Below are 27,594 nucleotides of genomic sequence, written 5' to 3' on the forward strand. Positions count from 1 at the left end.
GGTACCGGTATCGATTCACAGGTACCGTATCGGTTCAAATGTGAAAGGTACCCATCCCTAGTGCACAGTAACTGGGTAATACCGCGTCCGAGAGAGGCTCGAGGTCACCATTGAAGCGTGGGCTGTGTTGTCGTCAGTGAAATGATGCGTACATGACTGTGGATAAGGGCACAGAGCAGTGGGGGGGTAATGGATGCTGTAGGTTACAGCAGGGTTTGCTTTAAGCCAGCGGTCCAACTTCCCCCATTATGTGGTGGTCGGACCTGAATAGAATCAGTGTTCAGTGTTGTTGTACTCTATTAGTATCTCAGTCGGCACACATTTCTCCGCTAGATTATTTGGGGAAAGTCAATGTTTGGTTTGCGTGCGTGCTTGGCACCGTGTGGCCGCGCTATTTGCAGTGTTTCACTCCTATAGTGCCGTCTCGTTGTGATTTGGCTAATTGCTATTGTATTTTTCAGAGTGAAATAATGGAATCCGCGTCACACCTATAATAGAGATCACACCTATAATAGAGATCTCCGGGCCAGATGATAATGGGAACTATTTTACTATTTCTTTCACTATTTGGGCACTTTTACACAATTCCTGTGAGTCTATGGAACACCTCTGTAATATATATATTTTTTTTATTCATTGTTTTGTATTTCTAATCAAGTCCTCAAAAACAGCATTTTTCTACCTCAAGATCTCGAGCTGTTTTGAGCCTGGGCTCCTAAACCACTGTGTGTGGCCGTGTTCGCCTGAACATTAACATGCAGCAGTGACTATATGACATCACATATAGGCACATTTTCAAACGACTCAGTTCAGTGAGGGTGAATATTGTGAGAGGAGAATTGGAAGAATGCGCCAATATGAGAATTTTGAGACATAGATCATATTAATATAAGTTCACATAGCTAGGAAACAATGCTAAACACTCAAAAAGGCCATTTATAAGATAGTTCCCCTTTAAGCATAATTATTCTCCCTGGCGACACAGAGGTCTGAAGTGTGCTGTGTAAACACAGGAGGGCAGTATTATTCTGGCCAGCGTTGCTCTCGGCAACTGTGAGAGACACTTCTGTCTGCTGGCTTACTGGAGAGGAGAGTCAACGTTTGATACTGATGTTACATTTCTGGATGTATTTTTATATCCGCTGTATTTCACCCAAAGCTGTTTTGCCATTATTATTATTTTGTTTATATAATGATGATTTATGTTCACTTTAGCCTAAACCTGGTTAGCAATGTTTGTATTGTAGCCGACACAGTATGAAATAAGGTCTTAGACTCTCAAGGCGTTCGGTTATAAATCTTTATTATAGGCTGCCCGAGCCAAGAAATGGGATGAATGACTTGAGTTATATGAGAAATGCAGAAACTGATTTGGACTTTGGGGAGCTGTTATCTATTCTGAGCAGACGGTCAGACAGTCAGACGGTCTGTCCCGTCTGTAAATATTTAAGCTATTGCACTCTTGTTTACTTTTTACAATTGTATTTTTGTACCTTTTAGTTAATCTGTCCATGTTTATTTTCAGATAACCTAGGTCAGGTGTTATCAAGCAAAACTGTATGGGGGGGGGGGGGGGGGAATAGTTTTGCCACAGTGTATAATTAAACAATTGCTCACACAGCAGGCATGATCATAAGATAAGATATTCCTTTATTGATCCCCTTGGGGAAATTCAGGCATCATAGCAGCATGGGGGGGAGGGGGGGGGTACAGGTAGTAACAACACAAGCAGTATAAACAAATAGGTCAATATAATTTACTAAGGTAGTGTTATAATTTACTATCTACTGAAATATACATTATTCACAGTATCACAGTATAGTATAACAAGTATTTATGGATGTTTCTCATTTGTTCTCTCAGATATGGGATATTCCGACATGTGAAGAGGAAAGGAGGAAGGTTTTGCCCTATCATCATCATTTCCCAAAGTAAAAAAAAAAAAAAGAAAAAAAAAAGTGGAACACGTGACTTAATGTGTTACATTGTTGCAGAGTCTTCTAACAACTTGACTTATTTCAAATCAGATCCAAGCAGCTCTGGAAGGAGGAAGGTGTGCTTTATTGTTGTGCTCTATAATAACATAACTACGGTATGCAGGATGGGCCAAACGCGCTCTGGTCTGTCGCGCTGCTCTGCTGCTGCTGCCGCCGCTGCTGACGCCGCTCCTCCGGGCAAAGCTAAATGGAAAGCCAGCGACACCCTCCGCACATTGACTACTAGTAGTAGCGTCGAGACGCGGCTGCATGATGGAGGGCGGGGTGACCGGTTTAACAGGAATCAACCGATGAAAACCAAGGAGTCGCCCCCGGCGCCGCGACTAGAAGAAGAAGAAGAAGAAGGGGGTCCCGGCGGAGGAGGAGACGCAGTAGGTCTCGAACACGACGACACGGGGGGAGATTCGTTATTAATAATAACGCGCCTTCTTGATGATCACGATCACCGGCGGGGAGGAGGAGGAGGGGAGCCGCCGATGGGACTAGAGTTTGAATTCGAAGAAGAAGAAGAAGAAGAAGAAGAAGAAGAAGAAGAAGAAGAAGAAGAGAGAAAGGAGGCAGCGGGTTCCGAGAGCCCAGCATCATCACCACAACACGGGCTAAACTACGGTTCTTCTAGACCGGATAGTCGGATATCCAACCGGGGAGAGGACCACCACCATGCCTCGGAGCCCTCTGGGGGGGCCATGGATCACCAGAGGAGGAACACCCGGGGTCGAACCTTCAGCCTGCGTCTGGACGACGAGCCTTCTTCTTTGAGTAGCAATAGAGTGTCTACTACTGTGCCGATTATTATTATTACAAATAACAACACGGAGGAGGTTGAAATGACTAAATCTAATAACTTGAACACTGTTGCATGTCATCAACACCAACACCAACCCAAAGAAGCGGCCGGTGACCACCACCACCACCACCACAGCAAACGTGGCGGCTCCTCGGTGGTGGTTGGTGTTGAATCTGGGAACCAAAGGAACAATCACTCCGAACAACAGGTCCAGACTCATCAGAGTCCCTTGTTCCAGGGAACCATCCCTAAACTCATCATCACCCGGGAGCCGAGCCCCGGGAGGAGGTCGCCGCAGCCGCAGGGGGGGACGCCGGACTCATTGGGACTACTGGGGGGACTGGGACTGGGACTGGGAGTCGGCGGGACGTGCCTGGAGGTGCACCCGGACGAGGAGTCGCCCTGCTCGGACAGCGGCTGCGGCGGCTCCCCGGCGCTCATGCGGCGCTGCGGCGGCTCCTCGTCTCCCCGCAAGCTCTCCAACTCGTCCTCCGTCGGCCTGTCGTCCGCCTCGTCGTTCGAGGAGTCCGAGGACGACTACACCGGCAGCGACATCGAGTCCAGTCTCTCCCCGGCGATGTGCCAGTCTCTGGGCAGCAACCCCGACGACGGTTCTGGGGTGAGTGTGTGTTACTACTATGGAGCTTTTTTCTTCTTTTTTTTCTTCTTCTTTCTTCTTCTCTCCAGTATGTGTGATTGATTGATTGAAAACTTTATTAACAGATTGCAGAATGGGTACAGTACAGCTCAATACATACAATAATTGTTAAGGGGATGCAGACCAGAGAAAGACTTTCGTCTTGTTTATGTGGAGATGATCTATTCACAATAATACCCACAAGCTGAAAGTGGACTAGCCATAACCTAATTACTTACTTGCTCATGTTACATTTACATTTTGACATTTAGCTGAACGCTTTTATCCAAAGCGACTTACACGTTTTGTACAACAAGACAGCAGGAATGGTAACAACTCTTATCAGCTGACCTTGCTTGTTGCAACGAGAGATATTGTGTCAAGTTTTAAGTATTTTTATAACCTGCAGGTTCTCAGTGTTTTTAAACATTATAGGTGGGGTCTGTGTTATGATGAGTGATTTAGTTAATTTCCATTTTTTTTTTAGAGAAAGGTCTTTATTGACAAGTAAGCTTGCACATACAAGGCATTTTGTCTTGGTCGTTTGGTGCATCAACATAACAGACAATTAAAGTAGAATCGTATAGAACAGGGCTGTGCCATATTATTATTATTGTTTAGCCATAAGTTGGGTTGGTTTCTTTCTTAATTCAAACTCAAATGTATCCACTGTCTGGTCCGAAGGCCCTAAATAATTTACACTAAATCAATGCGTCGAACAATAAGCCATATCAACAAACCTGCTAGGCCTAACTATGAATACAGCCCCCCCCCCCCCCCATTGTTATGACCTTTAACCTCCCACAGTTCATGTTCCCCTGTCAGTCCTAGTATAACTGGTTATAATGAGGGGGATTATAGCCTTAAACACAATACTCATAATCTCACTTTAAGTTTAGCATGTCTTCCCTCGGCCCTTCTTACCTCAGTGCATTCTTCAGTGCATTCTTAAAGGCCAACCAAAAAGACGATGCTGATTTATTTTGCACTTAACCTTGCGCGCACACACGCATCCAAAAGCTTGAAACAGTTGTTCCACACATTAATTTAGTTTGACAGTTGTATGAGAGTAGATGAGTGTGTGCCAATATGGTGGTTGTGTTCATTACAGCTCAATGTAAATTTACGAGGTAGCAGTCCGCCAGTCCCTCCCCCCTACTCCCATGTAATAAGACAAGGTATTGCTGTTTTTTTCCATCTACATCATTTCATGCCGCTGGAATTAACGCAACACAAGGATTCAACGTCACCGGTGGCGATATTCAAACTAGGTTTACTCTCAATAACTTCATGAATGTGTGCAAAACTGTGTGAGCAAAATATATATATATATTTTTTTTATATAGAAAACAAGATTCCGAGCGACTAAGTGGCGCAGTGGGCAAGGCGCTCGCCACTAGTGCAGGAGATGCTGGGTTCGAGCCCAGCTCTCGGCGTTGCTACCAGCTTGGCTGGTCGTTCATACTAACACAATTGGCAGTGTTAGGGGTGGGAAAGCTGGTGGTGGGTCTTGGTCGTTGTAAACAGCGACTCCTACAGTTCGGTCGCGGCGCCTGCTCAGCGAGGAAAGGATCTTCCACACGCTACACCCTCTCAGTGAAAGTCCGTGCTGCCAGGTGAAAAGAAGCGATTGATTGGCTACACGTGTGTCGGAGGAAGCATGTGATATTGTGATAGCCTCCACTCTCCCAGACCGACCGTAGGGGGTAGGTGCGCAGCGACCAGGAAGGGGATTGGGAATTGGCATAACGACTAACATTGGGATGGGAGAAAAACAGAGGAAAAATGAGGGGGGAAAAGATTAAAAAAAAAAAAAAAAAAAAAATCCTCAGATTCCCCTTTTCTACAGGAGTAATTTCAATCCATCCAAACGGCAGTGGCACTGGTTTTCTTTTTTTTGCAGATCTTTTTCACACCTGTAGTAGATCAACAGGCACGTAGTAGATGACCAGACAATGGTAGAACAAAGGACTCCTGCACACTTGCAATTGAAAACACATTATTTATTGGGAGCAACGTTTATGTACAAGGATCGTCGTCTTAAGAGCTGGTAACCTGTCTCTCTATAGTTACATCGATGCATTTCTATGGTATATACAGTGTTGTATATCATACAAGGTCAGGCTATCATACAATGTCATATGGGTAGACTACACTGCCCTGCAGAAGCTAACCGCAGTAACTATGCAAAACAGTGAAACTGAGAAAAATGGCTTCAAAGTTCTTTGACTATCCAGTAATTTTGTAGTTACTGCAATTCTTCATACACTTTTTCTCTAAACAGAGCAACAGATTGAACTCTGAAATGTTGTCACAAGATTTAAAAAAAAAAAAACTGATATTGAAGTTCAATACACTTACACACACACAACCCAACTGGAAAAAGTGGTTGCTGAGCAACTTAGGGTAGTGTAGCCTGTAGCTTTGTGTCTGATATTAAGATGTGTTTCGTATGTACTTTTTATATTGTTATGGTTAATTGAGTAGGTGTGTGATTGACTCCGGGTTGTCAAGTAGGAGGAGTAGCATACTGTGCATGTCCCTCTTTTGCTCTGCCTGCCTTATCTTGGGACCGCAATGGAAATAAGTCTAAGGACTTTCTTGCGCTATCCTGATGTATTTTTATACTGTATGCAGTGCACCTGTGTATTGTATTTTATTATGTCAAATAAAATCAATAACTACATTTAGAAAAATTAATACTAATAAAGCTTCTGCAGGGCAGTATAGGTTGAGGTAGGTAGTTATGTTTACAGTGTAAGACGGTTGTAAGCGGTAGATGAGTATAGATTGAGTAACTGCAAAGTTGAGAGTGCAGTATGGGCAACGGAGCCTAGAGTAGACAATGGAGTTCAGCATTTATATGGTAGAGAAGGAGGGCAAACAGATTGTGGTTGTTGGGGTGAGTGAGCGGTGTCCTTGACAATACCGTGTGCCATCCTCGGACACTGCTTGTGTTGAATAGTCTAAAATTGCAGGTAGTGTGATGTACCGGTGGTGCATTGGGCACCAGTGCCTTCCGTTCCAAGGCAGTGCAGTTGTTGCCATACTGGACTGTGATGCGGTTAGTGTGTGCGTTCTATGGCGCACCGGTAGAAGTTCACCACCGGAATCTGAGGAGAGGAGGGCGCTCGGCACACAGCCCTGTGGGACGCCGGTGTTCAGGGTGAGGAAGGGTGGAGGAGGTGAGATTGTCTAACCGAATATTCTGGGGTCTGTCGCTTAGGAAGTCAAGTATCCAGTTGCAGGCGGAGGGGTTGTTTTTTTTTAGTTTAGTTTGGAGTTGAGTTTGGAGATCTATGAGCTTGAAAGGTATGATGGTGTTGAATGCTGAGCTGAAGTCGATGAACGGCATTCTCGCATCCAGGTTGGAGAGGGTGGAATTTAGGTAACTGCTGCTGGAGGCCAATGCCAAAGCGGGTAAAACTTGGGTTTTCCCCACATTGTCTGCTCTACATTTACATTTAGCTGACGCCTTTATCCAAAGCGACTTACAAGTGCTGTACGACAAGTCATCAGGAAGGGCACAACTCTTATCAGCTGAGTAACAATGTTCATCAAAGTGTTGAGTGTTACAGTGTAGGTTAGTGTGCTACAGTGTAGGTTAGTTTATTAGGACAAGTGCATGACGGTACGGTTTATTTTTTTCAGATAATGGTTGAAGAAGTGCGTCTTTAGTTGACGGCGAAAGATTCGACGGGTTTCGGCTGTCCTAACTAGTTCATTCCACCATTGTGGGGCAAGGACTGAGAAAAGGCAGGTTCTCCTAATGAGAATGGGCCCCAACTAAGGGCTTCACACGTTTGATGAGTGTACTTGGGTAGAAGGACAAAGAGGTCAGACTGCCAGAGGTGGGGGAGGGGAACTGTTTTGTCCACATCTGCTATGTTGGCGTAAACATGGGCCATCTTGTCTCCTCTTGTAGAAATGGGAGCATAGTCTTTTGGTTGGAGGTGCCAGGTGGTACTTAAAATCTCCTACGACAATAATGGATACCTCTGGTTTTGTTGTTTGCTAATGGCGGCATGCAGTTTCTTCATTGCTAGTTTAGCATTAGCATCCGGTGGGATGTATATTGCAGACGGCGTAGTAGCTGTAAAATCCCCAGGCAGATGGAAAACTCAGCATTTAACCATAAGGTCTTCAAGGTTAGCTGATACGTCTGCCCTGAGGAGAGTACAGCACACACCCTGTTAGCTCGATAGCACGGTCAGGAACTCCGCTATTAACCCTTTCACTGCCGCGCTAACAAAACGGGTAACCCTTTCACTGCGATGACACACAGAAGGTTAACCCTTTCACTGCCGCACGACAGCCGGTTAAACCCTTCACTGCCACACGACAGAAGGTTAACCCTTTGCTAACTATCACACAACCGACGGGCGCCCCGTCGGTTGTGTGATAGTTAGTAAAGGGTTAACCTTCTGTCGTGTGGCAGTGAAAGGGGTTAAGCCAGGATTCCATGAAAATCACGATTTTTGCAATCCATAATCCTATGACCTGGGGCGACAGTGACTCAGGAGGTAGAGCAGTCGTCTGGTAATCCGGAGGTTCCCGGTTCGATTCCCGGGCAGCGTGTCAAAGTGTCCTTGAGCAGGTCGGCACCTCGCATGGTTTCCTCCGCCGTCGTGCGTGAATGTGCGAGTGAACGGGTAAAATATGTGAGGAACAAATTGTAAAGCGCTTTGGATAAAAGCTGCTATATAAATGCAGCCATTTACCATGCATTACGATTGATAATGCGCAGCTGCTATGTTGGTATAAACATGGTCTAAAATCTTGTCTCCTCTTAATGGGAATTTGGGCAGGTGGTTAAAATCTCCTACGACATTAAAAGGACCTCTGTGTGTGAGTTATTTCGGTTCTTTGCGAGCGGTGAGCCCGGTCATCTTGGGTTTATATTCACAGGTGTCCAAGCGATCTCAGCGCCAGCGGGGGGCTGAAGATCGGCGATTTAGAGAGTTGTCAGATTGTTGTAATGCAATGTCCAAAAGATCATGTCTGGTGTATGATGGGAAAGTAAGACCGCTCTGGGTGAGCAGACTATAGTCAAAACAAGTAGATATATTTACTGCCGATTTGCTAAAACTGGTGAGATGCTGGACCTTGCCTTGTGTGCAAACGCCACCATCTTGGTACGATATTGATAATGAGGTTGTTTTTAGGCTATAGTTCGGAGGGCGACAGACGGTGGCTTAGGAGGTCGAGCAGTTGTCTGGTAATCTGAAGGGTTCCCGCCTTGATTCCAGCTCCTCCCAGGTAGTGTGTCGAAAGTGTCCTTGAGCAAGAACCCCTTAACTGCTCCCGATGAGCAGGTTGGCACCTCGCATGGTCACCTCTGCCGTCGGTGTGCGAGTGAATGTGAGGCATGAGTTGTAAAGCGCTGTGGATGAAAGCCCTAGGTTGAAAATGACTCCCGCATGGTTATCAGTTGGCCGTCTTAAACAAAGGGAACTGTTACTTGAGCTTAACACACTCCCTTTTGATTCAGTTTTCCAGACTGGGTTCCAGCACAAAACGTCAACTTTAAAACGTCCAAGTAGGAAGTGATGCTGTTTCCCTCCTGAGCCAGACGCCTTTGATGCCCTGGGACTAGAAATACTTGGAATACTTGGAGCCTTTAAAAACAGGATGTCTCTCCACTAGAAATAGACTTGTTCTTCCTAGTCAGAATCTGAATCCTGAAAGTCACTATGGAGAGACTGAAAAAAGCAACAAAGGCTACCAGTAACCCATGTATAGGGATGGGTACCTTCACATTTGAACCGATACCGGTACCTGTGAATCGATACCGGTACCCAACGGTACCTTTTTTCGGTACTTTAGTCTCAAGAAATGTAATTTACCTACCTCAGTTGTGAAAAAAAATCAAAACTTCAAATAACTACAATTTCGACAGTTTTCGGCTTGCCATTGCTCCGACTGCTTTGTTGTTGAATCAAGTCAAATCCTAGGTAAGCATATATTGTGCGTGTGAACGTTGACATGAAAAGAAAAAAGGATTTTTTTTTCCCGGTATCTCACTTGATTCGATACTCGGTAGTACCGAGTACCGACGTGTTTCGGTTCGGTACCTCAAAAGTACCGAATTCGGTACCCATCCCTACCCAGTCTCAGTCTTCTTTTAGAAGTAGAAAAAACAGCTGTATCTTTTCGATTAAACCTCACCGTAATCTCAAACTAACGGCTCCAGAGTTCACTTGGAGGCAGACGGAGACCACCTCAAACGGGTACGGTTGTTTGGTGCGGACCTCTGTTGTTGGAATCCAGATGTCACAACAAGAGAAACAGGCTTGGTGGAGTAGGGGGGGAAATTGTGTTTTTAAGAAAATCCTTCATAGGTCCTTGTGGCAAATTTGTTGTCCGCGATGAGCCACATCTCTGGATATTTTCACGACTGTATGACTTAACGGATCGGGAGATTATGCTCGTTTTAAAGTTTGATTTCAAGGTGGTGCTAGAGGAAAGGTCATCATGGGGTCACCAAAATCAATAGGGTTCAACTTTGCAAAATACTAGTCTTTCCCCACATGCAACCATGCAGAACGACCTCTTTAAATCTTTAAAGCTTATCATTTGGAACTGGGGGGCACAAAAACAAAACGAACCAAACCGACAGAGTAATGGACTAAGAGGGGACAGCCCTAGTCTAAAGTCTACACTGCTAAAGGAATTGGTTGTGAGGCGTTACGAACACGTTCTCACACGCCCACGCATGCCTGTTAATCCACACCGAATCCTGGCACCACATCACCCCAGACCTCCGCTGACTCCCTGCCTCTCACTAGATCAACTATAAAATCTTGGGCTTCATCTACAAAGTCCTGCGCTACCCCCCCCCCTGTCCTTAGTCCTCAGCCTGCCTTCTCTCCACCCCCAAATCCAACCTCCACAGTTTTGACGACGGAGCCTTCTAGGGCAGCCAGGGCTCCAGACTCTGGAACTCCGTACCCCACAATTAGGGACTCTGAGGCCGCCTCGAGACCCACCTCTTCACCACAGCCTCCTCCTAGCTTCCTAGCTTGATGTTCATTAACAATGTGCTGTCCCTATCAAATAAACTAAACTTCTAATGTTCCCCCGTCATCAGTTTTTGTAGCAGAAACACTGCTGTTCATGAACATAAGAGAAACTGCCCTTGAAAATGCCCCAGAAACGGGTCGCCAGTGGGCAAAAATCTACACTTTTCTCTTGAATGTTCCCAACCGTCTGCCCGACCAGGACACCCCAATCATAACGTTTTCTTCTCGGTCTCTCTGTACCTTATGCCGTTGCAGTTCACTTGCTTCATAACACTTTGTCCACATTTATGAGGGAACGGCTGCACTTAAAGCCCTAATGACTTTATGACCACCCACCTGAGAGGTATATGGGACCTAAACGACGGATAACAAATGGCTGGTATGTGGGGATTAGATTGATGCGACTCACACTCGCGTGTGTGTTTCGGTCCGTTTGGAGAGGGGGGTGGGTGTACTACGACGTGTAGCCAAACATCCCGGATTGTCACTAGGATGGGATATTTAGCGGCCTTGTCTCTTTGTCATTCTTACGTTAAATCAACTTCTACGAATCTCTCTCTCCCGTTACTTCCAAATATATATCGTTTTTTCTTCCAGATGTTCCTTTTTGCTAAACATGTTTGAACATGACTTGTTTTTAATATTGTTTCAGCAGCAGCAAGGGACACTGTCACATTCACTGTCTCTGGACAAAACGGCCTACTGGCAGGATTGCTGCATGTAAAAGTAGACGACATTGGCTCGGGCTCACGCCAAGATCTAGCCTGTAATTTGTGTGTTTTGTCCTTCACGGCTGACGGGAGATGTGTGTGTGTGTGTGTGTCGGCGGTAGACTCTGTGTGTGTGTGTGCCAGCGGTAGAGCCAGGGTGGGTGTGTGCGTGTTGTTATTGACGCAGGCTTCGGCCATGCTGTCATATCGCAGCCAAACCAGTTCCACTTTGTATGCTCGCTGACGCAAGTAGATACTTGCTCGCACATGCATATTCGGAGTTACACTGTGATGCCATCTTGCATTCAGAGTTGTGTGTGTCATGGAAAAACTGTGCTGAGGGCGGAACCCGTTGCTAGGCAACATCTTTGCCATATATGGTACTTTTTTTTTCTCTTTCGTTCTCACTCTCTCCCTCTCTCTCTCTGTCTGTCTCTGACAATATCTGCCTCTGTCCCTGACATTTGAATGTTATTATTAGAGCTAAATGTCTCTCTCTCACTTTCCGCTGAGGCCTACACTATAGTGCACACATTTGAAACAATATTAATGAATATGTCTGGCGTGGGCCTCCCTCCCCCCCCCCCCCCCACACACACGCACTCCTATGCCCCCTCCCCTGAAATACCTTGAGACGAGCAGCATGGAACAGAAAACTGGAAAATATAGATAAGTTGAGGGGAGATAAACTGCCCCACACAACACGCACTCAAAGCACAAAGGGAGTGTTTTAACATGTGGCCCATTCAATGTAAGCAAGTTGATGACGCGCCCATGATCCACAATTTGCAAAAACCCGCTTTTCACTCATTATGCAAAGTCCCACGCATCGCTCCCACACCCGCTTAGTACCACTTGCTAATGTGGCGCGTAAAACAAGAATAAAAGTCTTCAGAAGCAAACCGCCCTTCAGGCTTGTGTCTGCTGAACTGCGGTCGAGCCGCTTAAACAATGGAGGGAGAGGGAGAGAGAGCCGGAACGGGGTGAGAGATGGGGATGTGGTTTCCTGATTATACACAGCGTTTTGAGAAACTGTCTTGTGCTCGGATAAGATAAGATAAGATGATCCTTATTAATCCCCTTGGGGGAAATTCGGGTGTCAAAGCAGCATCGGGTGGGGGGGGGATACAGAGCTTCACATTCCTATACAGTCCAGTATCTATATACACTATAGATACAATTAGGGCTGACCTTCGAATTTTTTTGGGATTCGAAGCTTCGGGCCGAGATTCGATTATAATTATTTTATTTTTTTTATGTTGTGGGCCTTGTACAGCACTTTGTTCAACTTTGTCAGTGCTGTCAAGTTTAAACCTTTTAAAATCTTAGACAAACAAAACATTTTGCTTTCATGAAATATTGCAAGCTGTCATTTGAGGCTTTATAAAAGCAGCACAAATCTGTCGGTGTCAAGTCCAACCTCATCAAAATAATTTTTTTTTCTTTTTTTAATAATCAAATTTTAGTTTTATATTCGAATCCCATGCCCAATCGAACGAAGCTTTGAAGTATTTAAGACAGCCCTAGATACAATATAATATATACCGGATCAGAAGGTGCTTGGAAACACTATGGCTATGCGCCGTGTGTGTGTGTCCTGTAGCCCATAATGGCTGCCTGACGGGTTCCCTCCTTGTCACTTAACACACACACTGCAGCTGCAGGTCGTGTAGTTGTGAGGAATCTGCCGGGTAGACGAGAGAGAGGAAGAGTTGGAGGTGCGATCAGGACAGTAAAGCCTATTGGCAGATATCCTAGTCTCGCTCTCTCTCGCTCTCGCTCTCTCTCGTCCCATGTCTTGCCTGCCAATGACGAGTGAGATGGGCTCTGCACAGGGCTCAGGACCGGGCGGTCGAGGTGGGGATTACAGACTGACGGGGAGAGAGAGAGAGAGAGAGAGAGAGAGGGAAGGATAGAATCACAAGTGGAACAAAGGTGTGTTTGGTTGGAGTGACTGTTCCATATGGGGTGGGTGGTACAGTAGATGATGGGAGGGGAGGGGGGGGGGTTTAGGGTGGGCGTTTTTTTTTTTTTATCCACTTTTTTAGGGTGGGCGTCTTGAAGAGAGGGGGACGGCGGAGATGAGAAGGTGAAAGATGTACATGAAGGTGCGGGCTGTAGAGAAAGTGATGCCAGGTCCAGCTGTGGAGAAAGAGATACCAGCTGTAGAGAAAGTGATAGAGGGAGGGAGGGAGGACGGACACAGGGTGTTGAAACGGGAGAGATGAAGTGGCTTGAAAAAAGAGGGAGGGCAACGTGAAGGAGATTAGTGTGTTGCCTTTATAACGGGACTGCAGGGCTTATTTACCGAGCAGCGCGCGGCGCTTCGGTTCACCTTTTTTTTAGTGCCGCTAACGCAGCGAGACGAGCTAAAAGAAGACGCGGTGTGCCGCGGATGGAATAACCTCGGGAGCTCGCGCTGAGCTAAAGGAAGGCGCTGGCCGGGCGCTAATGAAGCGAGGCTAAGCGGGTACACGGGTGGCACACGGGTCGCTGGATGCCGGTGGCTGTGCTGTGTTCGGGGAAGCCCCTATGCTGCTGATGGTGGTGGGGAGTGTTTTGCGTTGGCTTCGCTCTCACCGGGTTTCTGTGGCCGTGTGGGCCGGCGTCGGCACCGGCCTGCTCCTCCACTACTGCTCCGTCTGCCAGGTGAGATCTACATGGTGACCTGTGTTTAGAGAGGAAGAGTAATATATACTCTGTGGCAGAGAGACCAAACGATGGAAGGGTTTGATTGATTGATTGAAAAGTTTATTAACAGATTGCAGAATGGGTACAGTACAGTACAGCTCAATACACACAATTGTTAAGGGGATGCAGACCAGAGAAAGACTTTCGTCTTGTTTACATCAGGGTCCCCCATTTTCAATTCATCATAACATATATGACATACATGACATACAGATGGACAGTACTGCTACATCTATACATTTATGACATACCAGATTTGCAAATACAGTACTGTTTGTGATACAAAAGTGTCCAGAAAAAGCCTAGCTTCCAACAGGAACCGATTCAGACATCCTTCGTTTGCTGATGCTGCGTTTTTTTTTTTTTTACAGAACACTCTCAAAGTTCATGAATCGGGTCTGGGTGTTCTAATCGGATATTTTCATGGAGCTTAATCTCTAGCGACGTGGTCGATTTTTCCCGCTATAGCCTACTACTAGTGTGTGCACTGCTGTGCATGGATATATCAGCCAGGGCTGTGTGTGAAAGTGGCGTCTTTCTCACATGGTGTCTCTTATCTAGGTTAAGAAGGCAGTAAGCCAGTCACCAGGTCTTAAATTGAGACACCATGATGATGAGATGGAAAACCAACGCTCCTGGCTCCAGTTGTAGTCGGGGCCAGTGCCCTACATTGTAGTCGGGGCAGTAGTGCCCTACATTGTAGTCGGGGCCAGTGCCCTACATTGTAGTCGGGGCCAGTGCCCTACATTGTAGTCGGGGCCAGTGCCCTACATTGTAGTCGGGCAGTGCCCTACATTGTAGTCGGGGCCAGTGCCCTACATTGTAGTCTGGGCCAGTGCCCTACATTGTAGTCGGGGCCAGTGCCCTACATTGTAGTCTGGGCCAGTGCCCTACATTGTAGTCGGGGCCAGTGCCCTACATTGTAGTCGGGGCCAGTGCCCTACATTGTAGTCGGGGCCAGTGCCCTACATTGTAGTCTGGGCCAGTGCCCTACATTGTAGTCGGGGCCAGTGCCCTACATTGTAGTCGGGGCCAGTGCCCTACATTGTAGTCGGGGCCAGTGCCCTACATTGTAGTCGGGGCCAGTGCCCTACATTGTAGTCGGGGCCAGTGCCCTACATTGTAGTCGGGGCCAGTGCCCTACATTGTAGTCGGGGCCAGTGCCCTACATTGTAGTCGGGGGCCAGTGCCCTATATTGTAGCCGGGGCCAGTGCCCTACATTGTAGTCGGGGCCAGTGCCCTATATTGTAGTCGGGGCCAGTGCCCTACATTGTAGTCGGGGCCAGTGCCCTACATTGTAGTCGGGGCCAGTGCCCTACATTGTAGTCGGGGGCCAGTGCCCTATATTGTAGCCGGGGCCAGTGCCCTACATTGTAGTCGGGGGCCAGTGCCCTATATTGTAGTCGGGGGCCAGTGCCCTATATTGTAGCCGGGGCCAGTGCCCTACATTGTAGTCGGGGCCAGTGCCCTACATTGTAGTCGGGGCCAGTGCCCTACATTGTAGTCTGGGCCAGTACCCTACATTGTAGTCTGGGCCAGTACCCTACATTGTAGTCTGGGCCAGTGCCCTACATTGTAGTCTGGGCCAGTACCCTACATTGTAGTCGGGGCAGTGCCCTACATTGTAGTCGGGCCTTTAATGATCTGTCATTGAGGAAAACATTTGTTTTCTTTTTCCTAAAGAACATTGTCTAATTGTAAAGGGATTGTATGGTGGCTAACGCCTCACCTTGCTCTCCTACCTGTGTGTAGGATGGATGGACGTGGGGTTCTGGTGGGGTTGAAGGAGAGAGCACGACTTGTGGTCAGTTGAAGTCCTACGACTAGTTAGGGCTGGGCGATTAATCGTTTTTTCGATTAATTTGAATGAATGATCTAGGATGATTTTGAAAAATTAGATTTTCTAAAAGACATTTAAAAAAAAATTAGATTCACCTTTTATTTGACAAAGTGATGTTTGGTGAAAGTTAGATTTGCACTTTATTAATCCCAATAGGGCAATTCATTCTTGTTTGATGATCAAGAGGCACGTTTTATTTGTTTGAAGTTTGGTGAAAAAGCAATTATTGCACTATTAATCCCAATAGGGACATTCATCTTTGTTTTATCAAGAGTCACCTTTTATATATATATATATATATATATATATATATATATATATTATATATATATTTTTTAAGTGAAGATTGGTGAAAGTTAGGTTTGCACTTCAATCCCAATAGGGAAATTCATCTTGGTTTGATAATTTTTGTGTCAAATAAAAACGGATTTCCTAGGCGTTTCTAGTTTTCAAGAGAAAAAAATCGATTAAAATCTGATTAAAAATAAATAAATCTGAGATTTTATTTTTAGGCCATATCGCCCAGCCCTACGACTAGTACGGCTGTCGTCATGTGAACAACAGAGGCCACAGTAGAGACGTCTGTGTCTGTGTGGGGCTGCGCATGCTGAAAAGGCTTCGGCCTCCATGACAAGGACCAGACAAATTCCCAGCATTCCAAGCATGGAGTCTAGTAGAGCAGAGCTGGTGAGGGAGGGAGGGAGGGAGGGCGGGAGAGTGATAATGAGCCTGAGAAAAATAGAAGGGACTACTAGTAGGAAGTAAGCCGGAGGAGGGGGTGATGATGTCATTACCCGTCCCATCCCCAACGGCAACATCGCTCGCGCCGCTCTGGAGAAACCCCTGGTGCTTGTTTGTTTGTACCACAGGATGGGGGACCATGAGGACGGAATGATGTCAATCCAGGGGGGCGTGGCCTGATTGTTTCATCTGGACCATTTGAAATGTGACTGACGGCACAGAGTTTGTGGGGGGCGGGACTAAAAATGGAAAGAGGAAGGAGGACAATAGTTTTTAAAAGGCTAAAGGAAAGGGTTTGGTGCGGAAGACGGGCGGCTTGGCACGGAACCAAGCTGTAAATACACAGGGTTCGAACAAGGTCCTTGAAGTGACCAAAAAAAGTTTGAGGCCTGGAATTCCTTGAAAACAGCCAATTTTTTTAACAAGGTGATTAAAAAGTCCTTGAAATTCTAATCAGCCATTCGCCTTGAATGTTTTGTTCATCCGTGATAAAATTGTTCTGAATCAAGTTGTTCTGTTTTAATCAAATCTGACGCGTCGCTGTCTCGCGCGCTCTAACTGCTTTTCCTCATTTCTTGGCGTGTGATGCTCTAGCTTGCTCTAGAAGCAGGCCAAGAAGATGCTTTAAAAGTGAATTGTATCCTCCGAGTGACATCCTTGAAAATGAAAAATAGTGCTTGGAAAAGTACTTAAGTCCTTTTTTTTTTCTACTTTTTCTCCCCATTTTTCTATTTTTCTCCCTTCCCCAATTTCGTATTGTCCAATTCTACCCTCCCCTGTCTTGAACGTTGTTAGGCCATGCCTCCCACAAGCCGGCTGCAATGTGGACGAAGCCTTGCATCACGTGTCCCCTCCGGTACTCGAGGAGGCAGCCGTCGCATCTTTTCACCTGTACAGTGCGATCTCTCAGCGGCGAGGGTCTGCGTGGGAGGGCACGCCGCCCCCGTCTCTTCCTGATTCTACTGCGCAGGCGCACCAACCGACCTGTAGGAGTCGCTGTCCACAACGTCCGATCCCCACCCACCACCTTCCCACCCCTAATACTGCCAATTGTATTAGTATGAACGACCAGCCAAGCTGGTAGCAACACAGAGAGCTGGGCTCGAACCCAGCATCTCCTGTGTTGGTGGCGAGCGCCTTGCCCACTGCGCCACCTAGCCGCCCCCGAAAAGTACTTAAGTCCTTGAATTTCATTTTGCAATGTCTAATGGGAACCCTGAATATAGAATAATAAATGGCCGGCATTTAGTTTAACGTACCATACTCTTGAGAGAGAGAGAGAGAGAGAGAGAGAGAGAGAGAGAGAGAGAGAGAGAGGGAGAGAGGGAGAGAGAGGTAGACAGACAGTGGATTGTAATAGAATCTGTCCGTGTGTGGCCGCGCCCACTTGTAATATTACCCAGTTACATCTGACCTCACGGGAGGCGACGCATTAAGATGTCGGCTACAAGCAATTAGAGAGAGAGCTCGAAAGTGGAGCGGACGAGTGACGGCTGAAACACGAGTCCTCCGTCTGTGTCGCTGATGTTGCCCGACCCCCTGGACTTCATCCGGCTCTCTCTCCCGACCGCTCCTCTGTAAAGAAAATGGGTAAAAGAAATACAACGAGGAGACGCGAGGTCATCGCCCGGCTGAGTGCTAAAGTAATGGGCCGCTAGGAGGTGTAACTAATGCTCGGGGTGCATTTCCCCAAGACTCGGGGAGTCGGGGCGCATGGATGGAAGGGCAAAGGGCCCGAACATAAAACTATGGGCCAAAAGTTTGACTTTATAATTTCTTGTCTGTATATGACCGAGGTCTGCATCAGAATGTATTTGGGATCATCTTTGTATTTTGCTCTCGTGTATGGGGCGACAGTGGCTCAGGAGGTAGAGCGGTTGTCTGTCTGTCTGTGTCTGGTCATCGGAAGGTTCCCGGTTTGATTCCCGGGCAGCGTGTCAAAGTGTCCTTGAGCAAGACACTTAACCCCCTAAAATTGCTCCTGAGATCAGTGTTTATCTCACAGACCAGACCCCACCATAGTATCCACCACAGGCCTGTGTATCTAACCCTACCATAGTATCCCACTATCCACCAGGCCTGTGTATCTAACCCTACCATAGTATCCCACTATCCACCAGGCCTGTGTATCTAACCCTACCATAGTATCCCACTATCCATCAGGCCTGTGTATCTAACCCTACCATAGTATCCCACTATCCACCAGGCCTGTGTATCTAACCCTACCATAGTATCCCACTATCCACCAGGCCTGTGTATCTAACCCTACCATAGTATCCCACTATCCATCAGGCCTGTGTATCTAACCCTACCATAGTATCCCACTATCCATCAGGCCTGTGTATCTAACCCTACCATAGTATCCCACTATCCACCAGGCCTGTGTATCTAACCCTACCATAGTATCCCACTATCCACCAGGCCTGTGTATCTAACCCTACCATAGTATCCCACTATCCACCAGGCCTGTGTATCTAACCCTACCATAGTATCCCACTATCCACCAGGCCTGTGTATCTAACCCTACCATAGTATCCCACTATCCACCAGGCCTGTGTATCTAACCCTACCATAGTATCCCACTATCCATCAGGCCTGTGTATCTAACCCTACCATAGTATCCCACTATCCATCAGGCCTGTGTATCTAACCCTACCATAGTATCCCACTATCCACCAGGCCTGTGTATCTAACCCTACCATAGCGTCCACCGTTTGCTGTCTGTTTCAAGGTACTATCCAGGCTTTACCAGCTGGGTCTTTCTTATGGATGGGTGGCTTGTTTTGTTTTATGTGGTGTTTTTGGTCTTAACACTTTCAGTGCCACCAGGTGGCGCCAGAGTTAGCGCTTGAATGCCACCATCCACTTTAATGTTATCGTTAATATCGCCTAATCTATGTTTTAAATTATGGCTATGTGTCTAATCTGCCCGTCGCTTATCAAAGAATCCTTTTCCAGTCAGTGCTGTCAAGGCAGATTGGTTTTTTATCGCTTCATTTCCGTTTGAGAGCATTTTGAAAAGCACCCGTTTTGAGGTAAAAAAACAGTCCATTCTGGGCCATTCTATGATAATCGCCTTTTATTGGAATATTCCAGAACGTTGATATTTGTCGGCCTATTTATGAATCGTTTTCAAATAAACGCTAGATGATCAATATTATACGTACACGCACGCCCATTCGAGCCGCGCACGGATAATCGCCGTGTTCATTTCCTCTTGGATTTTTACAGTGAAACCGATGGAGCCCATTTCACAAAACAGCTTATATCTTCATCAAAATGAGTCTGATTATCCTAACACTGATAACATAGATTCCTTACCTGACATCAGATGGTATCCAACTGGTATATTCCAATTCCTGATCACCATTCGAAAAAATCGATAAGTGTATAGATCTAACGTGTATACAGTAGAACTCATGATTCCGTGGGGCTCAGAGGCTCCAGAATGAACTCTGATAAGTATAACCCCGGCTGCATGGGTGGACTGGAAAATGTCGAGTACAGGATTTTTCCCCCCATCCATTTTCATTGAGTCCATTCCAAAATCCCTTATGTCATCTGGGAGACGATAGGGGGCGCTTTTTTCCACATCTGATCGCCGGCGGCTCTCGGGTAGACTAGGGTAGGCTCGCGTGATGCAATATGATTTCAGATCGCTAAAAAAAAAATCAGAGAAATCTCGTGAGTGGCTTTCAACAAGATATTAATAATTCCGAGAACTCGTGAGTGGCATAGAAAGTGTTAAATGTGGTTGAAAGTGACATTATAATTTTTCTGAAAGAGAATAGACATTATTTGGTTATTTCGGTATGTGTTCAGATGTCTAGGGCTGTCTTAAATGCTTTGAAGCTTCGTTCAATGGGCATGGGATTCGAATATGAAAATAAAATGCGATTATGTTTAAAAAAAAAAGAAAAAAAAACTTTAGAAATGTTTTTTACTTTTTTTTTTGCAAAATCAACTCTGCCTCTCTTTGTTAACTACAACAATCAATGCTGTTTGTTATTTAAGATGAGGTCGGACTCGGCACTGACAGATTTGTGTTCATTGTGCTGCTTTTATAAAGCCTCAAATGACGGCTTACAATATTTCATGGAAGCAAAGTGTTTAGTTTGTCTAAGATTTAAAACGGTTTAAACTTTACAGCACTGACAAAGTTGAACAAAGTGCTGTACAAGTCCCACAACATTAAAAAAAAAAGTAAATTTATTTTTATTTTTTCTTCTTCTTCGAAGCTTCGAATTAAAATCGAATCTCGGCCCCGAAGCTTTGAATTCCAAAAAAAAATCGAAGGTCAGCCCTACAGATCTCCTTGACCTGTCGTAGGCATTCGGCAGTTTGCTCAGTTGAGGTTTGTTTGTCTCGTCTGTGTTGTGTTGTTGGTCTCGGGTCCTGTGGGAGTCGAGGTTATGTTGGGATTAATCTTTTAAGGAGATTATTGAGGGCTCGGGTCACAAGTATCTCACACCACTCACTCTCTCTCTCTCTGTCTCACCACCTGACTGTGACCTCTCCGCCTGACCGTGACGACCAGTTCTGTGAGCCTGCTGCTCAGGCCGGCTGTCTGTCTAGGTATCTCTCTCTCTCTCCTAACAACACAGCAGCTCCTAACTCTCCACACAACAAGTCAGCTAATTGACCATATTATTCACACAGCTGCCACTTTGGCTCTCGTGTCGCGCTCTGATTAAGTTCCACCCCCGCTCCCACAGCGGGCCGCCGTGTAAATAATGGTCAACGGTTAACGGAAAAGGTATGCAGCGCGTATCGATCCAACAGCCATCAGACTATATATATATATATATATATATATAACGCCTCACTGTGCCGCACAGAGTAACAGTATAAACTCTTGCATTATTATCTTTCTGGACATTTTACATCTACATTGTACATTTCTACTGTGTATTTTTTGGCTGTATATCTTAGAATGTGTATATATACATATTTTAGAATGTATATCTTTGACTGTTTTTATTCTTATTCTTGATCTTCTTTTACTACCTAAATGTTTTTGTTGTGAGCGATCTGTGGCGCTGCTGAATTTCCCTCGGGATCAATAAAGTACTTCTATTCTATTCTATTCTATTACACATCGGCACTCGTCTCGATTGTGACAGAGCTGACTGTGCGCTCCGCAAACATAGACATTTTACTCTGTGTGTGTGTGTGTGTGTGTGTGTGTGTGTGTGTGTGTGTAGAGTCCGGCATTGACACAGTATTTCTATTGTGACAGGCAGCGTTGCAACAGTGCAGCTGTGGAAAGAATGCTCAGTGGAGGAAGAGAGATAGGCAGCAGACATGTAAACAGAGATAAGTCCGGAGAGAAGCAGCGGGGAGATAAGTCTCAGCCGCCCGCCAGGGTTACTGTTGCTTTTTATGGTTCTTATGGCTCCTCCTCCTCCCCGCGCCGGATCAGACGGCCCGACCGGCCCCTTTTTCATTTAACTCCGTTAATCTCTCCACCCCATTGTTCGATAACCTTGTAGCACTTTTTCAATAAGCCCCCGTCTCCCCATCCCTCCCTCCCCTCCCCCCTCCGCTCCCACTCTGTCTGATTGGACACGCGTAACCACAAAACCTCACACACAACCACAAAACCTCACACACACACACAACCACAAAACCTCACACACACACATACACGCACACACACACACACGCATAACCACAAAACCTCACACACACACACACAACCACAAAACCTCACACACGCATACACGCACACACACACACACAACCACAAAACCTCACACACACACAACCACAAAACCTCACACACACACACACACACACACACGCACAACCACAAAACCTCACATACACACAACCACAAAACCTCTCACACAGACACACACACAACAACCACAAAACCTCACACACGCACACACACAACCACAAAACCTCTCACACACACATACACGCACACACACACGCAACCACAAAACCTCTCACACACACACACTCCTTGTTTTGATTTCTAATCAGCATCATGCGTTCTCCTGTCATCGCTTGCGTCAAAGCCCCCTGTGCGCTGACCTCTCTCTCTCCAGAGTTTCCCAACATAGATAACTATGACACACACACAGTGTTTCGAACAGGGGGGAGTCTTGTTCTATGCCAGCACAGTGGTTCCTTTAGTAAATGTGTCATGAATTGGCTTCCACACAGACATATAGTGTGTGTGTGTGTGTGTCTGTGTATCGGTGTTCCAGGGCTAAATCCATTTATCAGTTTCTCATCCTGGTCAAAGGTCCAGGCCTGTATTTTGAAGCTTGAGGCTTTGTTGTTGTTGTAGATGTGGTTTAGATGAGGGAGAGAGGTTTTTAACGGTCTCGTTATTTATTATGTTTCCTTCCCAGAACCAGTCTTGGCACAAGTTGAAGACGATGGTTCACTGGTCTCCCTTCGTCGTGTCCTTCAAGAAACGCTACCCCTGGGTGCAGCTAGCCGGGCATGCAGGTAGGTCCTCCGCACACTGAACCGGTACCGGTACCAGTTCCTGGAATTTGGTTTCGGTTTCGGTATCGGTACCCTTTTCGGTGCTTCACTCTCTCTGTACTAACAAAAACAATTATTTCAGTTGTAAAAAAAATCTTCTCCATTTCAACATTTTTATTTGAAATCTTTATTTCGAACATGTAAATACAAACTATATAAAACTAAAACAAATCATTGATCTCTAGCAATGAAATGGAAAATAAAATAAAAGGGAACATAACTCAATTTACATGTTCGAAAAGGAGTAGGAAGAAGTATACACTTATTTAATCCTACCCCTTTTCCACTACTCAAAATGAATGTAATTCCTTACTAATTTAAAACCTTACAAAACAAATATATTATGCAAAACATTAAAAATATATATATTTAAAACATGAAAGAAATTTAAAAAAAAATTTAAACACCCGTGAACATCAAATCCCTTCCTCATCCCTGTACCTCGTGAAAATAATTTCTTTATTTTTATTGATCTTTTTTCCCCCACCATTTTCCTCCGATTTTCTCCCATCCCAATGTTAGTCGTTATGCCAATTCCCAATCCCCTTCCTGGTCGCTGCGCACTTACCCCCCACAGTCGGTCTGGGAGAGTGGAGGCTAGCACGTGCTTCCTCCGACACACGTCCAGCCAATCAACCGCTTCTTTTCACCTGGCAGCGCGGACTCTCACTGAGAGGGTGTAACGTGTGGAAGGATCACACTACCCCCCTTAGATCCTATCCGCGCTGAGCAGGCGCCCCGACCGAACTGTAGGAGTCGCTGTTTACAACGACCCGGACCCACCCCGCCAGCTTTTTCCCACCCTCTAATACAGCCAATTGTATTAGTGTGAACGGCCAGCCAAGCTGGTGACAACGCCGGAGCTGTGAGCTGGATTCGAACAGGCGAATCCAGCGTCTCCGGTGTTGATGACGAACGCAATCTCCGCTACGCCACCTGACCGCCTGAAAATAATTTCTTTATAATTCAGTTTGAATTGTCTCATGTTTGGACATTGCTTTAGCACAACATTCAGACTGTTCCACAGTTTCACTCCACATAAGGACATTGTTATTAACATTGTTATTTATTTAGAACATGTTATTCATTGTATACTTGTATGCCGTGACAAATAAAACTCTTGACTTGACTTGACATTGTTGTAACACGCCACACAAAATAAATCATAATGATCATGTATTGTGTTTTTAAATGTTTAAATATCAACATTATCTGACCATCCTCAGTAAATGTTATCAAACTCCTCTGACCTCGTCTGGTCTTTCTAAAGACCCAAGAGACGGGACAGTAATATATATATTTGTGGAAAAGACTCCCTCTTGTCTAGTAATATTACTCTTATACTAAACATGTAAAGGAACCAAAATGTGGTACCGATTTGATCTAGCGTGAATCTGTACTCTGTATGTATCTATGATGATGCAATATGTCTATGATGTGTCACGCATATTATACCCTCAGTAATTATATCATAGACATAAATAAAGGTGTGTGTGTTGGTGTCCAGCCCATTGTGTCCTATGACCTCTCGTTGACATGGCGCGTGGTTAAAGTCCTCATCATATTTGATGAGTTCGGTACACAACCTTAGCGCGCACACACAAACAAACAAACAAACAAACACCCTAGCGCGCACACACAAACAAACAAACACCCCTAGCGCACACGCAAACAAACACAATGAATGGAAGCGGACAGTGCTGGTCATCCTTCGGGAGAGGTGTTAGTTGGACAATGCCTAGGCTAACCGGCACTGTCCGCTTCCATTCATTGTGCTAAGCTAGGCTAACATGCAGCCAGATGGCTTTCTACTGAACGCACAGAGAGGAAACTGGTATCTTGTCTTCTCGTCTCTCTCTCTGGAGAAGACGGTAAGCTAATGTAAATGTTGGCCGTGTTCCTTTTTAACTTTCTTGTTTCGACCTGTATCTCCACCTCGTCCCGCCCCCTCCAGGTAACTTCCAGGCAGGGGAGTACGGCCGCCTGCTGAAGCGCTACTGTGAGTGTGAGCAGCTCTGCCTGCAGAAGCTGATGAGCGACACGCTGAGGCCCTACGTGCCGGGATACTACGGCGTGGTGCAGCGCGACGAGCAGGACTACAACCTCATGGACGACCTGCTGGCAGACTTCGACTCCCCCTCCATCATGGACTGCAAGATGGGCAGCAGGTAGGCAGACTGAAGGAAGCCAGGGGGGCGGGGGGGGGGGGGAGAGAGAGGGAGAAAGTAGACCCTCCATCATGGACTGCAAGATGGGCAGCAGGTAGGCAGACTGAAGGAAGCCAGCGGGGGGGGGGAGAAAGTAGACCCTGCAGTAGGGCTGGGGCGATATAACGATAAAGATAATTATCGCGATATATTTTAATAATCGAAATCGGGAAAAATATATATCTGGGGGGGGGAAATCAATAAAAAAAAATTATATAAACAAATTAAACCCAGAGACAGTGGACAGACTTGTCTTTCTTGCCTGCAACTTAAAGTAATGGCTTTGCTTGTCCAAATGACAATACTGACCAAATTGAGATTTATTTTTATCTTGTCCATTTATTTTGTTTGCTTTCTAATGTAAAATACAGTTTGAAACCGTGTGCTAGCAGAGCTAGTCTCCAGTCACGAGTCATGGTGCACATGGTGGTTTGTCCACCAAAAAAGCATCCAAAAGATGGAAAAGAAACTAGCAGAGCCAGAACTGTTCAACTCAAGAAACTAGCAGAGCCAGAACTGTTCACTTACAATGACACACAAACAAACTAACAAAAACAACACAACAATATGACGTGGGCTTCTCTCGCTTTCTTGTAGTGTCGTTAACTTTAATTAAAAAAAAATTATATTCAACCCATTTTTCCCATTTCGACCCAAATTTCTCCTCGTGCCCTCAATACATGCATGAAACGTTCCAATGCTTTCCCCAGGTATCTCCCCCCCCCCCCCCCCCCCAGTCAATGTAATTTCTCAGCAACATCATATTAACACTTTGAGTGCCAGCAGGGGGCGCCAGATTTAGCGCTTGAATGCCAGCCTTTTTAGACGGATTTTCCGATATTTCATGATTTTCACAGAGCTATTTCTATATTCTATATTATGGCTGTGTCTAATACGCCCGTCGCTTATCAATGACTTGCTTGCAGTCAACATGTATGAAACGGATTGTTTTTTCATCGGTACATTTCCGTTTTATACCATTTTGAAAAACGCTCGTTTTTGGACATTTACAGAAAATAAAAAAACATTCTGTGATAAACGCCATTTAGTGGAATACACAAAACACGTTGTAATTTTTCGGCCTATTTATGAATCGTTTTCAAATAAACGCTCGATTATCGATAGTATATATGTGTACTTATGCACGCTAGAGAAGCGGGCTGAAAAATCTATTATCTATTTCCTGGTCAGCACACACACACACATATACATATAGGGGACACGTTGAGATATATGTGAAAAAAACTCTGATTACCCCAAGACTGGTAAAATCGATTCCTTACCTCACATCAGATGTTCTCCAAAAAGATTATTCCAATTCCTGATCGCCATTCCAAATATCGATCGCGTTTATTGATCCAACGTTAGGTACTCGAAAAACACATGTTCCACGCTGTTCTGAGTGTCTACAATGAATGGGATCGGCTCGGGTTACATGCCTGATAAGTAAAATGTGGATTCCGGAGTTTTCTTTTCTCATCCATTTCCATTGAGTCCAATCCAATGGATGCATTACCATCCGGGAGACGATAGGGGGCGGTATTTTCCCTGTTCGAGCTCAGAGCCAGTCCCAATGGTAACGTAAGGCTAGATTGATGAAAAAATGAATGGATATCGCTAATAAAAGCAATAACGATAAAAAAAAACGAGACTGCTCGTCATTGGCACTCAACGCATGGCATGAAATAACGAGATTTCTCGTGGCTGGCACTCAAAGTGTTAAAGGAACAACGGCCATTAAAAAAAAATATATCATTTAGTAGGTACTACTGTACTCATGCCATGTGCGTTCCCCAACGACATGCGTCACAACAACAACCCTTGCGGGGATAGTCGTCGCCGGAATCTCGCCAGGCAGGCAGCTCTTCAAGGAACTGAACGGGGGAGCGTGCAATGAAAGCTAAACAATTTAAACATAAATTAGTACCAAGAATAGCCGGCTGAGTGAGTGAGTACCATACCAAGGAAACACTAGCACAGGTATAACTTTACATTCCTGGGTTTAGTCATCTTCCATAGAAGCAGACCGGCTACACCGGCGGTGCCGGCAGAGGGCAGCGTGGTTGGAGGAGTACACGGGCTACATCAGGTAGGGCTGGGTGATATAACGATAACGATAAATATCGCGATATATTTTAATAATCGATATTGAATATCGAAATTTTAAAAAAAATCGAAAAATCTTTTTTTTTTTTTTTTTTTTTTTTTTTTTTGACCTGCAACAGGGCAGTGGACAGACTTGTCTTTCTTGCCTGCAACTTAAAGTAATGGCTTTGCTTGTCCAAATGACAATACTGACCAAATTGAGATTTATTTTTCTCTTGTCCATTTATTTTGTTTGCTTTCTAATTTAAAATACAGTTTGAAACCGTCTGTACACAGTAGGCTCTGTGTGCTAGCAGAACTAGACTCCAGTCACGAGTCACGGTGCACATGTGCGGTGGTTTGTCCACCAAA

At 45.5% G+C, this 27,594-nt stretch overlaps 1 protein-coding gene across 3 annotated transcripts in view; it reads left to right on the forward strand.

Annotated features, from left to right (window-relative positions):
- Positions 1-27,594, forward strand: part of itpkcb (inositol-trisphosphate 3-kinase Cb) — a 46,005-nt gene that overhangs the window by 7,176 nt on the left and 11,235 nt on the right. For 2 of the 3 annotated variants that reach the window (XM_084326634.1, XM_084326635.1), the window contains exons 2-4: positions 1,864-3,403; positions 22,792-22,891; positions 24,885-25,098. In XM_084326634.1, the coding sequence (XP_084182760.1) occupies positions 1,976-3,403; positions 22,792-22,891; positions 24,885-25,098 (1,742 nt within the window). In that variant the 5' untranslated portion in view covers positions 1,864-1,975. Of the gene's footprint in view, positions 1-1,863; positions 3,404-22,791; positions 22,892-24,884; positions 25,099-27,594 lie in introns of those variants that run through there. The other variant, XM_084326636.1, reaches the window with a different exon arrangement.

This window comes from Notolepis coatsorum (assembly GCF_963971535.1).
Source record: "Notolepis coatsorum genome assembly, chromosome: 1".
Lineage (NCBI taxonomy): Eukaryota > Metazoa > Chordata > Actinopteri > Aulopiformes > Paralepididae > Notolepis > Notolepis coatsorum.